General features: G+C 41.9%; 1 protein-coding gene across 3 annotated transcripts in view; it reads left to right on the top strand.

Annotated features, from left to right (window-relative positions):
• Positions 1 to 14,654, top strand: part of TLL1 (tolloid like 1) — a 240,000-nt gene that overhangs the window by 198,171 nt on the left and 27,175 nt on the right. For all 3 annotated transcript variants that reach the window (XM_077299956.1, XM_077299955.1, XM_077299957.1), the window contains exons 9-10: positions 5,036 to 5,151; positions 12,525 to 12,627. In XM_077299956.1, the coding sequence (XP_077156071.1) occupies positions 5,036 to 5,151; positions 12,525 to 12,627 (219 nt within the window). The remainder of the gene's footprint in view (positions 1 to 5,035; positions 5,152 to 12,524; positions 12,628 to 14,654) is intronic.

Raw genomic sequence — 14,654 nt, 5'->3', positions numbered from 1 at the left:
TATCTATCTATCTATCTATCTATCTATCTATCTATCTATCTATCATCAGTTGATTCCATCATTAAGACTTGTTAACAGTGAGAATGGTTCAACAAAGAGATGTTACCAGGAAGGGAGGAGACAGGTAACCATGTGTACAACTGGGGCTTTGCTCAATATTTTTGAGTCAGTGTGGCATATTTTTGAGTCAGTTAAGAGGGGTAGACTCTGATCTGGAGTACCGGGTTTGATTGCTCACTCCTCCACATGAAACCTGCTGGATGATCTTGGGTCAGTCACTGCTCTCTCAGAACTTTCTCAGCTCTTCCTACCTCACAAGGGAGAAGAAGGGAAGGTGATTGTAACTGTTTCAAGACTCCTTAAAGTTGAGAAAAGCAGAGTAGAAAACCTTGTTCTTCTTCTCTTCTTGTGGGTAGTTCCAGTTGCTGAAGATATGAGCAGTGACTTGCCTTTGGGGTACTATGAAATGGGATGTGGGAAGAAGCACTCAGCAATCTTCTAGCTGCAAGTAATTATTTCTTTAAAGTGTGGCTAGTCTTACAGATGTAGAATTTTTCTAATTTTTTATACAGATCTTAAAACCTCAGTTCTCTTGTATTGTATTTTGTGTTTCTTGCATTTGTAGCAGTAAGCTTGTTTCATGAAAAGTTTTTGGACAAATTGTCAGTCCATCTTTCATTCCATAGCAATCATTACTGAGGAAATGTAGGGTACCAGCACTGTCTGCAGTTTAGTGGAATTACTAGTGACTGCAAAATTAAAAATAAATGCTGGTAATTACCGATGATGTTTCCATTGAAGATGGCTGGTAATGAATACTTTATTTAATCGTTTGCTCATCTTTGATTAGATGCTATGCGATGTGAGTTTGGCGTGGAAAGAGAAACAAACAAAATATTTTGGCCAGTCAAGTTTCATTCTCTATAGATACATGATGCAATCGTAAACAGATTTACATCCCAGATCTGTTAAAGTCAGTGGGCTTAGAAGGGTGTCAAGATGGCACGAACTATTTATCTGACATATAAAATACTAGGGGCAAAGCCCGTTGTCTCCAAGAATACAACGGGCGCTAGAGCTTGGCAGTGGGAACAGGAAGGGGAGGAGTTGTCCAGTCTGTAAGGGCATGGGGTTGTCATGTGTGTTGTGTGGGAGGTTGTGGTGGCATGGTGGCAAATGAGGCCATGGGTGTGGAGATATGGGTGTCAAGAACCTGTGGTGTGGAATGTTCGTTGATTGTGGGAGAGGACTGACCTTTGGGAATTGTGGCATAGTGGTTACAGATGAGCTTTCCAGAGCCATGTCCTCAGATATATGAAGGGAAAATCAGACTGGAGACTCTTCTTAGGGGAAGATTACATGGCAACCAATTCCCCCCAGTTTTGCGTCATTTCCCTTCTTGTGTGAATTAGGCCACATTCACCGAAATGCCCCTCTGCCCTAATGCACATAGGGTAGTCACAGTACACAGGTGTCCACCCTGTTCCTTCTGTCTCCCATATTTTCACTGTTGGTAAAATGTTATGTGCCCACATGCTTCTTTCATGGTTGCTCCTTAGAAGAACGGATTTTTGTACCCTATTGCTTACTACCCAAAGGAGTCTCAAAGCAGTTTACAAACACCTTTTCCATTTGTCTCTCCACAATAGTCAACCTGTGAGGTATGTAGGGTTGTGAGAGATCTGAGAGAACTGGGAATGGGCCGCAGTGACCCAGCAGGCCTCAGGTGTCTCAAAGCATTTTCCAATCGTCTTCCCCTTCTCTCCCCATAGCAGACTCCCCATGAGGGAGGTGGGGTAGCGAGCCTCACAGGGAAGCTGGCAACCCTAAGAGGAAGACTGTCTGTGCACAGCAGTCTTGACCTTAGTAAGGTTTTTAATACTGTTTTTTTATTTGCCAGGCCAAGGTTATTTGCCAATTACTATTTCAGTTACGATGTGTCTCCAGACATTTACTTGTTCTCTATTTAGTTTCAGGCTGTAAATATTTATTTAGATCTTCCTGCACTTTCCAGACTCACAGGACTGATGCTGGTCTGCCTGTCTGCGCCCCAGAATACAAACAGTTGCTGATAAGGGCTGGCCATAACCCATAACCCATAGGCCAGGAGGGACACTCCTGCACCACTCCCTCCCAACTGCAGGCAAAAATGGCTCAATTGAAGGCTGGACTCTGAGGCATTGTACGATTTTGAAGTCCCACCTCCAAACCTCCAGGAATATTTCCCACCCAAGGGTAGCCAACCTACAGGTGTGGCCTGGAGAGCTCCTGGAATTACTGCTCACCTGCAGAGTATAAAGATCAGCTCCCCAGGCAGAAAGGGCTACTTTGGACAGGGTTGTGGTCAGTCAGGGGCTGTCAGAGGCTCCTTCGCAGCAGACCTGAAGGGGGGAAGGGGGAGCACTCTGCAGCCTCCTGCCAGCTCTGTCAGGGTTCTGAGGCAATTTACAGTTGGACATGACAGTTAGGACAGCCTTGGGGCGAAAAGGGCTGGTGCAGCCTGTCCAAGCCTCTGTTCTCATCCCCGTTGGCAGCCCTGCTGACCTCCTCTCCCTTCGGTGGTCAGGAGCAGACTGGCAGCCAGACTCTAGCTGGGTGAATGGAATTTTGGTCTGTCCTGGTGAGGGGCCAATAGGAAGGCACTTTGCGCGCCTCCCCATTGGCTTCTTGGCCCTGGATGGACACTCGGAGGGCCCAATCAGGCTCCTGATTGGGCCCTCTGAGTTTTTATCCTGGACAGGGCCCGCCCTAACTCCTCCCCAGGTGGCCTTACTCTTTTATTTAATAGGACCCTGTCCTATTTAAAGATATTTAGACAGCATTTGGACGTAATGGTATTAATCATATTTAGTGTCTGGGCTGGAGTTTAAGTCCATTATGGTTATGTGTTGTTGGGGCTTAACTGTCCAGATTTTTTAAAACATTAAGCTCTACAGTAATACTGACTTGGTGCTGCAGGAGGGAAGGTTTCCATCACATCATTAAGAACCTCTTGTGGCGCAGAGTGGTAAGGCAGCAGAAATGCTGTTTGAAGCTTTCTGCCCATGAGGTTGGGAGTTCAATCCCAGCAGCTGGCTGAAGGTTGACTCAGCCTTCCATCCTTCCGAGGTCGGTAAAATGAGTACCCAGCTTGCTGGGGGGTAAACGGTAATGACTGGGGAAGGCACTGGCAAACCACCCCGTATTGAGTCTGCCATGAAAACGCTAGAGGGTGTCACCCCAAGGGTCAGACATGACTCGGTGCTTGCACAGGGGATACCTTTACCTTTTACCTTTATCACACCATTATCCCATACTAATCATCCAACAGGCATACTATTAGTTGTTGTCGGAAAAAAAAGAAAAGTATTCAATTTTAACTGCTTTCTCCCTCCCCTTCTGTCATTAACAACATATGAAGGGATCATTTCCCAGTGTCCCAGCACCAATCAAAATAGAATTACAGTGTTAGAAACTTCATCGGCCCCAATCAAAGATCCCCAAAATAATGTGAAACTTGCCCTTAAACTCAATTTCAGATAAGATTTAACAGGACACTATCTAATTAAGCTACACAAAGTCTTTTTGCTCCAATGCCTAAAGATTTTCTATATCATTAATATTTAATGTGGCTTTTGATTACACTTCTGGTTCACCGCTAGGAGCTGTAATTCTGTCTTTTGAATGTGTTGCTGATGGGGTCTTGCTGTCAGAGAGGCAGGGTTTCAACTGGTCACTTGTCAACCCATGCCTAACAGGTCAGCTGACAAAACAATGTGTTGATTGAAGGATCTGTCTTTTCCCACAAAATATTAACTTTGCTACCATACATTGGTTCTGTTGAAGTGTTACTTGGACTTAGCCTCTCCAAAATCTCAACTTCAATCTGGAAGGCCATAATAAAATATAAATATCAACTGTATAATGTTAAAAACATCTCAGCATATGAATTGCAGGTGGTCAAGATGGCATGACATTGTAGACGCTAAAAAGAGATACTTGTGCTTATGTGAAATAAAAAAATTAGTAGGAGCAGAAGAAGGAAAAAAAGAGTTGGTTCTTATATGCCGCTTTTCTCTACCTGAAGGAGTCTCAAAGCGGCTTACAGTTGCCTTCCCTTCCCTTTCCCCACAACAGATACCCTGTCAGGTGGGTGAGGCTGAGAGACCCCTGATATCACTGCTCGGTCAGAACAGCTTTATGAGCGCTGGGGCAAGCCCAAGGTCACCCAGCTGGCTGCATGTGGGGGAGCGGGGAATCAAACCCGGCTCGCCAGATTAGAAGTCCACGCTCCTAACCACTACACCAAGATGGCTCTCACTACTTATACAGAAACTGTTTAAATAAGATTAGAATGCTCTTCCAAGGTATGCTAGGCAGAAATGTTCTCTACTCTTCCTTGGAAATATGTATTCCACTGAATTCGGTCCGCCTCTGTACTTAGATGATCATATATGATTGTATGCTGCAACATACTACCAACAGATGAGATGAAGGTTTGATTTTTTTCAAATACCTTCAAACCAACTCTACTGTGACTACCAAATCAACTTGATTCATTATCCCATGTTCTCTTTTGCTGTCTAAAATGTGAAGCAGAAAGAGATACATTTCTGGAAAAATGGATCCTGAAATATTCAGGATATTATAAGATTAAGATTGTTCTTGAGCAGTTCATCCATCTGTCTGTCTGTCTGTCTGTCTGTCTGTCTGTCTGTCTGTCTGTCTATCTACCACCCTCCCATAAAGCTCAGAGCGGTTTACATATAACATAGGGGAGTACATTATAACCATAATACTAGTAATCATAACAGTAACAGTAAGAACCAGTATTGATTTGAGGTAAGGGTAAAGTATATGGAAATAATCTCACTTCTTTTGGTAGATAAAAAATGTTGCAGCAAATTTTAAGAATTATTTTCTTTTCATAAACTGCAATCACTTGATTACATTTATTTCTCCCTGTGCTGGTAATTAATTACAGTGTAGAAGAAACATACTTATTTTGTACTTTGTAAAGCAACTTTCAGTGCCTGTAATCCCAATTTTTTTTCAGCATGTGGTGAAACATTGCAAGAGTCCACAGGCAACTTTTCCTCCCCAGGATTTCCAAATGGCTATCCCTCTTACACACACTGCATATGGAGAATCTCAGTGACGCCAGGAGAAAAGGTACTTTGCTAGAATTCTCAAGTGCCACACAAATAAAATAGCCTTCTGTTGATTGTGCACCTTTTTCCTTTTTTGTGGATCACTTTTAATGTAAAGGTTTCTCTTCAGTGAGTAGTTGAAGGGTTTTAAGATGGATTAATGGGTTAAAACCTTTGAACTGTTCCATCATCCATTCTGCTTTAGTCCTTGTTAGCAGTGCTGCTTCCATTTGTGCCTAAAGCACCATGTGAAATGAGGATTCTAGTCTTCTGGGATTTTATATCTAATACAATTGTTGCCAGTTTTTGCATGATGGAGAGGGGGGTATACTCATATACAGATAGATAACTTAAATATTTCATGTTACTGATAAACTACCTACGTGAAAATTAATTGCCAGCTGTATAAAGAAAGGGAACACAGCTTAATAAAACCTGTGTGGTGTGCCACATGCTCAGCCTAACCTACCCGATAAGGAGATGAGAATGGGAATACGGAGGGAAAGCATTTGAACCATACTAAGTGCCTTGGAGGAAAAGTGGGTTGATATAGCATTACCCTTAGAATTTATACCAATACTGTGTACATTCCAGCATCCTTAAAAGCAGTTCTCTCTACACCGTATATTCTAGTGGTTTCTTAAACAAATAGTTGTAAACCCTCCCTTCTAAATAAGGATTCCAAGAAATAATGATAATTGGACTCTGTTCTTACCATAATACTGTCAGTTTTATTCTAAGAATGCACTTCAGATGTTTCATCCACCTTTCTTGTACCTTGAAAAGGTACCTTGTATTTAAGAGTCCAAATCCATCCTCTGACCAGACCCAAACTATTAGCTTCAGCAAAGTTGCCATAACTCGTGCCTTCTGACCACACCCTATGACCAACAGCTCTGCATTATTGTTGAAAAAAATCCTGAATAAATTTTACACCAGAGTTTCTCTTTTTGTTATGGTGTTGTGGGCTTTTCTGTCCCAGCGGTGAAGATACGTGATTCATTATTCTGCATGAGACAGCATTGCCACTACTGAATTTGCTTATGCAACCAATAATTTCTCAGTTGTGCTGACAAATGTTCATTGATTGCTTGTCTCTTGAGACTTCCAGTCATCCTGTCCTCATGAACTGTTGATCTGTCTTGTCTTCTTTATCTGCTGAACTGCAGGATAGAAGTTAAAATAAATATATATGTATTCCAGACCACAAGCAATGTAGCTGTTGCTTACCACAGTTCTGAAAAGGCAGCATACGGGTACCAAGGTTTATATTCCAGAACCGCGTGCAGTGTAGCACAGTTCCTGCTTTAGAAGTTTTTCCCCTCATCAGGGTGGCCCTCTTGATGCTGAGAGCTGATATGATACAGTGGTTGGAGTGATGGACTGATTTTTCCGAAACTAGAAGCACCCAGTCATGCAAGACTGGTGTCTTTAAGTGAGCTGGAAAGCACTGCACAGCATACTATCACTGCAACAAAGAGGGAAAACATGGAAGCAAGGCTTAATATTCTAACCAGCCTGTCTCACCCTGATTTCTTTGGAGGAAAGGAAGATGCTAATCTGATAAAACAAACAGTAGCTTGGCCATTCCAGTGGAAATAGTGTTTTTGAAATTGTATTTCTTCTACGGTCCCAGAAAAGCAAAGCAGTTTGAAATTAGTGCAAAAGAACAAACACAAATTTTGTAACATAGTTTCTGCAGTTCAGCTAACTTAAACTAATACTTAAATCTGTTTCTATTTAAGAAAAAACAGTATTAGTACAGTGGATACAAGTACAGTGGATACTGGAGATGGTGTTTTGAAACAGCCAATTTGCACTCAAAAACTGAAACCTGCCTGTGGTTTAATATGTTATCATTACATATTTCCTGCTTAAAATAAAAATAGCCATGACTCAGAATTTCTGCAGTTTTTAAGTTTATGAGAGGATTAAACCAATATTTTCCAAGTGTATCAATTTTTAGTGAAAATCTTGCCTAACTCACCATTGAATTGGGGCAGTTGGAGTGTGTGAATCCCATTTTATTCATTTGAATTAAAACAGCATAACTGTGACCAGGACTGCAAGTCATTTCTGTTCATAAACATTCAGATTCTCGTTCAAGACAAAAGATAGGTTTGTAGCATCAATCTCTGTAATACATATTCATGAGCAGGGGTTCAAAACCCCAAGTGTCCACTAGCACTGATTAGCATTTGTTGTGTCTGGACCTGCAGCAAGGACTTTGAATCAGATGAGTCCTGCAGATCCACTACTGGAATCTTTCAGAGGACTTCTACGCAGAGTTCTCCCTTCTAAATCCACTGAAATGAACGGGATTAGAATATTGTAACTCTATTTAGGAAAAGAAAATGGAACACATTTTGTAGCAAATATAACTCAGTTTAGGATTGCACTGTTTCCCAGGTGCCTAGAGCCTAATTTGTATTTGGAGCATGGGGCACAGGGAGAAGGAACTTAGGCCTTTTTCTGAATCATGAAGTAGCCCTCAAAGAACTGTTTGTGGTGTTGGGGACTATTTGTGTACACCTAGGATTTCCCTGCAGGACAAATAGGTTGGGAAAATGGTGTGGGTGGGGAGTTTAAGGGGAGCAGGGAGGAAAGAAGCCTGAAAAATTGTGATGTTTCTATATCACCCAGAAGTGTCGTAATGATATCAGTGATATCAGGGATAATGCTTTGGTTTTGGGGCAAAAGTCTATGGTAAAATTAGCTTCTTATCATAGAGTTTTGCCTCAAAACCAGAATGTCCCCCTCCCCCATCTCTGCTGACTGTCATTTCTGGGTGATGTAGAAACATCACATTTGTTTTTCAGATCTCTTGCCTGCTTTTTTTGAGGGGGAAGTATTCTCCTAGTTTCTGAAAACCTTTAAGTGGGGGAAGGTGACAAACCGGGGAGGGAGGAGGTTCCTAGGCCCCAACTGGAGTCTGGCAATTTTAGTCCCAATCCCCAAATTTTGGGAAGTAGTTCCTAGTGGAGACTTAGTGTACACATCTAATAAAAAGTCCTAATACACAGATGCAACCTGAGGTTTGTGTAATTTGAAGTTCAGCCTTACATCTTCAGGTCAAGTATTGGCTGCTTTTTGTTACATAAGTGCAATAATTTGATCACCATTTTAGTGCAAAATCACTAAAAATAAAAGAGCCAATGAATATTGATTTAGTAAGATTGGCCTGACGTTTCCAAATTCATTTATAGATTGTGATGGGAAGGAATCACTGGGGAAAGGACATATAGATTCAAAAAACATTAAGGATTTGGGTATCTTAAAACAAAGCAGAACAGATATAGCATTTTCTAATTACTGCAGGAGGGTTTGGCATGAAAATATTATTGAAGACAATCAGCATGCAACCCCCCCACCAAAAAAACAACAACACAAGTTAAACAAGTTGTTTAACTTGCAACATGAGCTGATGATCTTTGAAAAGCAACATGAGCTGAGGAATTTAGTTCATTTGCAGACCCTTGAAACAATTTAGAAACTTGGATTATTTTTTAATTTATATCATTCTTAAAATCTTGGGTGATCAATTAGGGATGCTGCAAATGTTGCCAGAAATTAGTTCACCAAATGGATTTACCATAATTGAAGTGATCCAACCTAGCAAGCTGACTTGATGCTGGCCAGCACTATTTGCAGCTGAAGACAATTGATCTGCTTCCTCTATAGCAAAAGTGGAAATGAACCCATGAATGGATCACAAAAAGCACGGGAATGGGTCAAGCATAGTGCTTAAACATAGAATTAACTGCATTCCTCTTTCATAGGATTAAGCCTCATTGAATAAAAAGTGTACTTACTTCTGAGTAAAACAGTTCAGGACTCAGTCTGGAGCGATAGCTTCTAGGCTACAGTGATAGTCCCTGGGATAGAACTTTGAATTAAGGCCCTGTCATGTTTATGCTGCTGCCACCAGAAATTTTGCCTGGATTAGCACCCTGGCTGCTGGAAGTCTTCGCTGAACCAGCTCAGCTGCTGCCGCAACTGTTAGAAAAGGCAGTGTGGTCAGGCAGCAAGGATCCAGGGTATAATCTGCAGTTCCCAGGTGCTGCCAGGACAATCAAACTGGTCCTGGCCAGGCTGCCACCCCATCCATCTTGCCAGCACCTACTGCACCCAAGATGAGTCCTGAGATGTTGACCGGATCCGGAAGGCAACAGCAGTGGGCCAACTTGACAGCTGAGAGGTGTAGCACCCATCTCGTGGTGGGCTGTCAAAGTAGATGGGAGCTATGTGAAGGCCTTTGATCAGCAAAGCATCGGCCACAGCTGCGGACAACTGAGTGGCTGCATTTAAGGAGAGGCAGCGCAGGAGTCTCTCTGAGGGTGCAATCGGGAGTTGAACTTGCCTGTCGCTTGAGATGCCTGCCTGGCAAAGCTCCCTCCCGGTTTGGATCTTTGGATTGGTTTTCTGGACTCTCAGTTTCTGATTCGTGGACCCTCGGCTCTTGGATTCCTGATTTGTCTCACAAACTTCGGCTTGGCTTTTGGACTCTCGGCTTGTTTCCTGCTTGGTTCTTCAGCTCCAGTAAAACTTGGTCTTTCCACCCTTACCTCTCTCCTCTTCAGATGGACCCAGCCTGGACTAGACCTCACTTATGGACAGTGATTGTCTCGGCCAAGAGCGTAGTATCTCAGCTTCCCCTGGCTGCGCCCAGCAGGGTAGCACAGTCCCATTTAAATCAGCAAAGCCAGATTTTGAGGAAATACACATGGGATCTGGCTGGAAATTTATTTTTACTCATATGTTTTAATGTATCTTTGAGACTCTGATGCTATGTTGCAGAGTCTATGCAGTTTTGGGACAATGTGGAAAAGAAAATGGAACACATTTTGTAGCCAGTGTAAGTTTTGCACTTGTGCATTACAGACAATTGTGACATTCATGACAAATGTCACAGCCAGGAGAAGACCAGGCACTTAACCCAATCCTTATGTCTGGAGACACCTTTATTTTTGTGAGGGAGACGGGGATTGTGGCTGAAATAAACTTCCTTTCAAATAAAAATCCCTCTCTCTTTCTTTTGGCTGGTGAGCTTTATGTATAGTCTCCCTTCAAGGCTTTATTGTGTTTGTCCCTCCAGTGCTTTGCTGTTATAGGGAAATCTAGCACCAGCCTGTTGGATTAGGGTGTTCTCCCTCACAACCAATGAAATGTAATTCTACCTTAGTAAATCACCACACACAAGAGGCATTGCAAAGTTTAACAAATAAATGCATTTATTAAACTCTTGGAGGGGGGGACTAAATAAAAGAATCAGGTCTAGATTATGGGTTTAGCAGGTTATGCCTATTCAAATATATATATAGAGAGAGACAACTTTCCAGTCTTCCCTTGAAACCCTTATTGGTACTCTCAGAACACAGGACTAAGGAAACTTTCTATCCCCAGAAGTGAGTCCCTATCATTGGCTAGGTTTGGGATAATCTCCAAGGTTCCTCCCTTAGCCAGTCCCTCTGTGTTTTTCCCTCAAGAGCACCCTGTGAGAGCACGTCTCCCTCACACTCTGGATTCAGTTACCCAGCCTAGACTTCATTGTCTAAACGGCTCAGTTTTCTGACCAGAGCTGTCCCTCCCACAGCAGCTTTTCCCCTCCAGCTTCTGTAACTCTTCCCTCCTGTATCAACCAAAGAGATCCCTTCTGTAGAGGATTAACTCTACACAGAATGATTTCTGCAGGCAAACACAAATGAAATTTTAGGGGGGGAAAACCCCTTTCATTATAGCTCCATTAAGAGGTTTTTGTGCCCCTCCCCCCCCCAAATAAAATAAAATGCTACTTAAGGCTCAAGTGAGAACAGAGAAGAAAAGCAATGCATATTCTAACTATGGCTCAGCATTTATCATTATTATACAAAAGCATGTCATCTATTGACACTCATAGGTGATTTCAAGCATTGCCTTCAGTGCAGATGGCTGTGTGGGATGCAGGAAATTGTTTTTACTATAGACACCAGTGTGAACTCATTCTTTGCCACTGTGTGGGGTAATCCTACGCATGTTTACTTGGAAGGTAAGTCCCATTGTGCTGGGAGAAGATTTATTTCTCACTGAGCAGACATAGAAATTCAGTTGTAGTCTTATCTATATATCCCCCAATGTATTGGCAATATGTGCATAGTAAATATACACTGAATAAAAATGAACATATAGTATATTAATTCTGAGTTAAAGTGAAATGATCTGGAGCCAAATGCTATTTAAACAGTTCTGGTGTCATTGGCTAAAAATATATGTTATTAATGGATGCAATCTGTTCTGTTAAAGATGACTAACTGCATTAAAATTCCAGATTTTCATTTGTGCAGAAAGACTTCAGTCAACAAATGAACAGCTTCCTCTGCAGAGGTGCCATTTAAAGATAGCGGGGGATGGGGTGTCACTCCACTGTGACTGTTTCAGATTATATGTGCCAAAGGCACAAATCCCCTTGCACAGTGATAATGTTGCTACAGCATGAAGTATTGTTTATTTATTCATATTTTTATACTGCCCTCCCCGAAGGCTGAGTGGTTTAGTACCACTGCTTTTTTGTAGTTTAACCTCTAGTGTATTCTATAGTTAGTCACTGTTTCTTTCTGAAACATATGTACTCCCCCCCAATGAAATCTGAAATGGCATCTCTGTTCATTTGGGAAAAAGCAAGTAATCTGTCTATGGTTGGCACAAACCATCTTAAGAACGAAAGTTTGTCACGAATTTTGGCTGGTTCATGGTTTGCAAAGTGATGCTAGTAAACTGGAGAGCGGCCATGAATTTCCACAAATTTTGATGCCATTTGTGGAGTTTTGTGAAAAGAAGAAAGTGGAGGTTTAAATGGCTCTCTGCCACTCAGCTGTTTGGTTTGAATGGCTCACAGTCATATAAACCCCTGCTTTCTTCTCTACAAAAAGTGGCAGGGAGCATAAGTCAGGGGTTTAAATGGCTGTTCTTTCTGTTCTCCATTTTCTGCTCCCCACGAAAAGCAGCATGGAGCAGACAGCAGGGATCTAAATGGCTCACAAACTTATACAAACTAGTTTGGTTCAAAAACCAGTATATCAGTTCATGGCTGAGCCACGAATCTAACCATAAAAATACAGTTAATGCCTATCCCTATCTATGAGGTTACTGAGAATGGGCAAAAGAAAATTACTCCTCCTTCTAGTCATCAGCTATGATAATCAAGAGACAGAGAGAGGGCTCTTCCCATTTCATCAGGATCAGCACTTTTTAAACCTTGAGAACTTAGCCATTTACTTTCTACATATACAGCTTTATCTTTATGTCATCTGTGTTCCCTTCCATAAAAAGCACAGAACGAAGCAGATAAGTAACTTTCTTTTCTGGTTAGAGTAAAAATTAAATTAATTGTATGACATGCTTATCTCTTTTGTACTCCAGATTGTCTTAAACTTCACTACAATGGACCTTTATAAGAGCAGCCTCTGCTGGTATGACTACATTGAAGTAAGAGATGGCTACTGGAGAAAATCACCCCTACTTGGTATGCAGTAGCTGTTTGTAACTGAGAAGTAGTAGCCGACTCAAATTATCTGGGGTTATCTATTTAGTCAGTCAAATGCTTAAGGTAGTGACGGATTTTATTTTCCTGGGCTCCAAGATGACTGCAGATGGGGACTGCAGCAAAGAAATTAAAAGACGCTTGCTCCTAGACAGCCTCCTAAAAAGCAGAGACATCATCCTGCCAACAAAAGTGTGTTTAGTCAAGGCTATTGTATTCCCAGTTGCAATGTATGGCTGCGAAAGTTGGACCATAAGGAAGGCCGAGCGTCAAAGAATTGAGGCTTTTGAACTCTGGTGCTGGAGAAGACTCTTGCGAGTCCCTTGGACTGCAAGGCGAACAACCGGTCAGTCCTAGAGGAGATCAGCCCGCACTGCTCCTTAGAAGGCCAGATCCTGAAGATGAAACTCAAATACTTTGGCCATCTCATGAGAAGGAAGGACTCCCTGGAGAATAGCCTAATGCTGGGAGTGATCAAGGGCAAAAGAAGAAGGGGACAACAGAGAATGAGGTGGCTGGATGGAGTCACTGAAGCAGTAGGTGCAAACTTAAATGGACTCTGGGGAATGGTAGAGGACAGGAAGGCCTGGAGGATAATTGTCCATGGTGTCGTGATGGGTCAGACACGACTTTGCACCTAACAACAACGCTTAAGGTTGAATATAGACCAGGGGTAGTCAACCTGTGGTCCTCCTGATGTTCATGGACTACAATTCCCATTTGCTGGCAGGGGCTCATTGGAATTGTAATACATGAACATCAGGAGGACCACAGGTTGACTACCCCTAATATAGACCATACTTCCATCGGTTTCCCTTTCTGCTGCAGGCCTCCTTATGTGATTCCTCAGGGTCAACAGGAAAAGCATTTGGTGAAGATCAGAGGGCTACAGTGGGAGGCAGGCTGCAGGAAACTTCCATTCCTCAAGTGGAAAATATAGTTCGGATCCAGCCTTTAGGATGCATTCAGACGTCACAACTATGGTTCATTTAAAACACAGCTTATTGAACCGTAGTGCAGTAGCTGATAGAAACTGACTAGTATTTGCTTGAAAATCCTGGTTCGTCTGCTGCCCATGACAACCAACTGCAGCAGGAAAGGGAAGGGAATTCTGTGCCCTGGGGACCATGATACTGAAAAACATAGATTCAGTGGGAATTCTTGCATTCAGGTATAAGGACTTGCCAGATTCACTGAAAAGGACTAATTAACAGGGGTGCAAGTCACATGCTATGTGGCCTCCCACTAAGCAGAGTAAGTGGGGTGGCTGGCATTTAGAAATCACAGTGAACTGAAGTTTAGTATGTCTGAATGCAATCTCTGACAATAGCATATCTGCATGAGAAAACTAGGTACTTTAGCCCCTACTGAATGTGAGGTATACACATCTTCACAATATATAGTTTGGGAAGTGATTTGTGACCAGCCCCAGCAGTCTGTAAGTTATATACACTACACTTATCTCAGACATTAAATGGTTACAGACATGAGGTATCAAGTAATTTGGTCATGTGAAATGTGAAGTTACCAAAGAAATAGTTAAGTGAAAAGTACACAACAGAAGCAGAGTCATTTACCAGTGTGTTGCAGAGAAGAACCAATTTTAATAGTATACAGTGAGATGAAATTAATTCTGAAATCAACAGGTATGTATCTGTGTAGTATTCTTCCTGGGGAAAATCAGACATGGAAATAAAGTGGAAGCTGGTACAGACTAGAGGATAAATTTAAATAAAAGAAATGTTCAAACACATGGGTGAAAAGAATTGAAAGGTCACTATTCATTTTATTCTGTAGGTGTAGCAAAGACAAATGGGAATAGTAATGAATGATTGGATAAAAACCATTAGTTTCCTCATGTTTTATCTTTAACTGCTTATAAAGCTGCTTATGTTTTGTTTATACCTGCCTGGAAAACCCTTTTTCTAAATGTGTCAGTTGCCTGAACTAATCTCAGGGAAAGAGTTTGACATTGATGTGAATGGCATTGCCTTGTCAAATCACATTGT

This window comes from Paroedura picta, chromosome 10 (assembly GCF_049243985.1).
Source record: "Paroedura picta isolate Pp20150507F chromosome 10, Ppicta_v3.0, whole genome shotgun sequence".
NCBI lineage: Eukaryota > Metazoa > Chordata > Lepidosauria > Squamata > Gekkonidae > Paroedura > Paroedura picta.
This window is presented reverse-complemented; position numbering and strand designations above follow the sequence as displayed.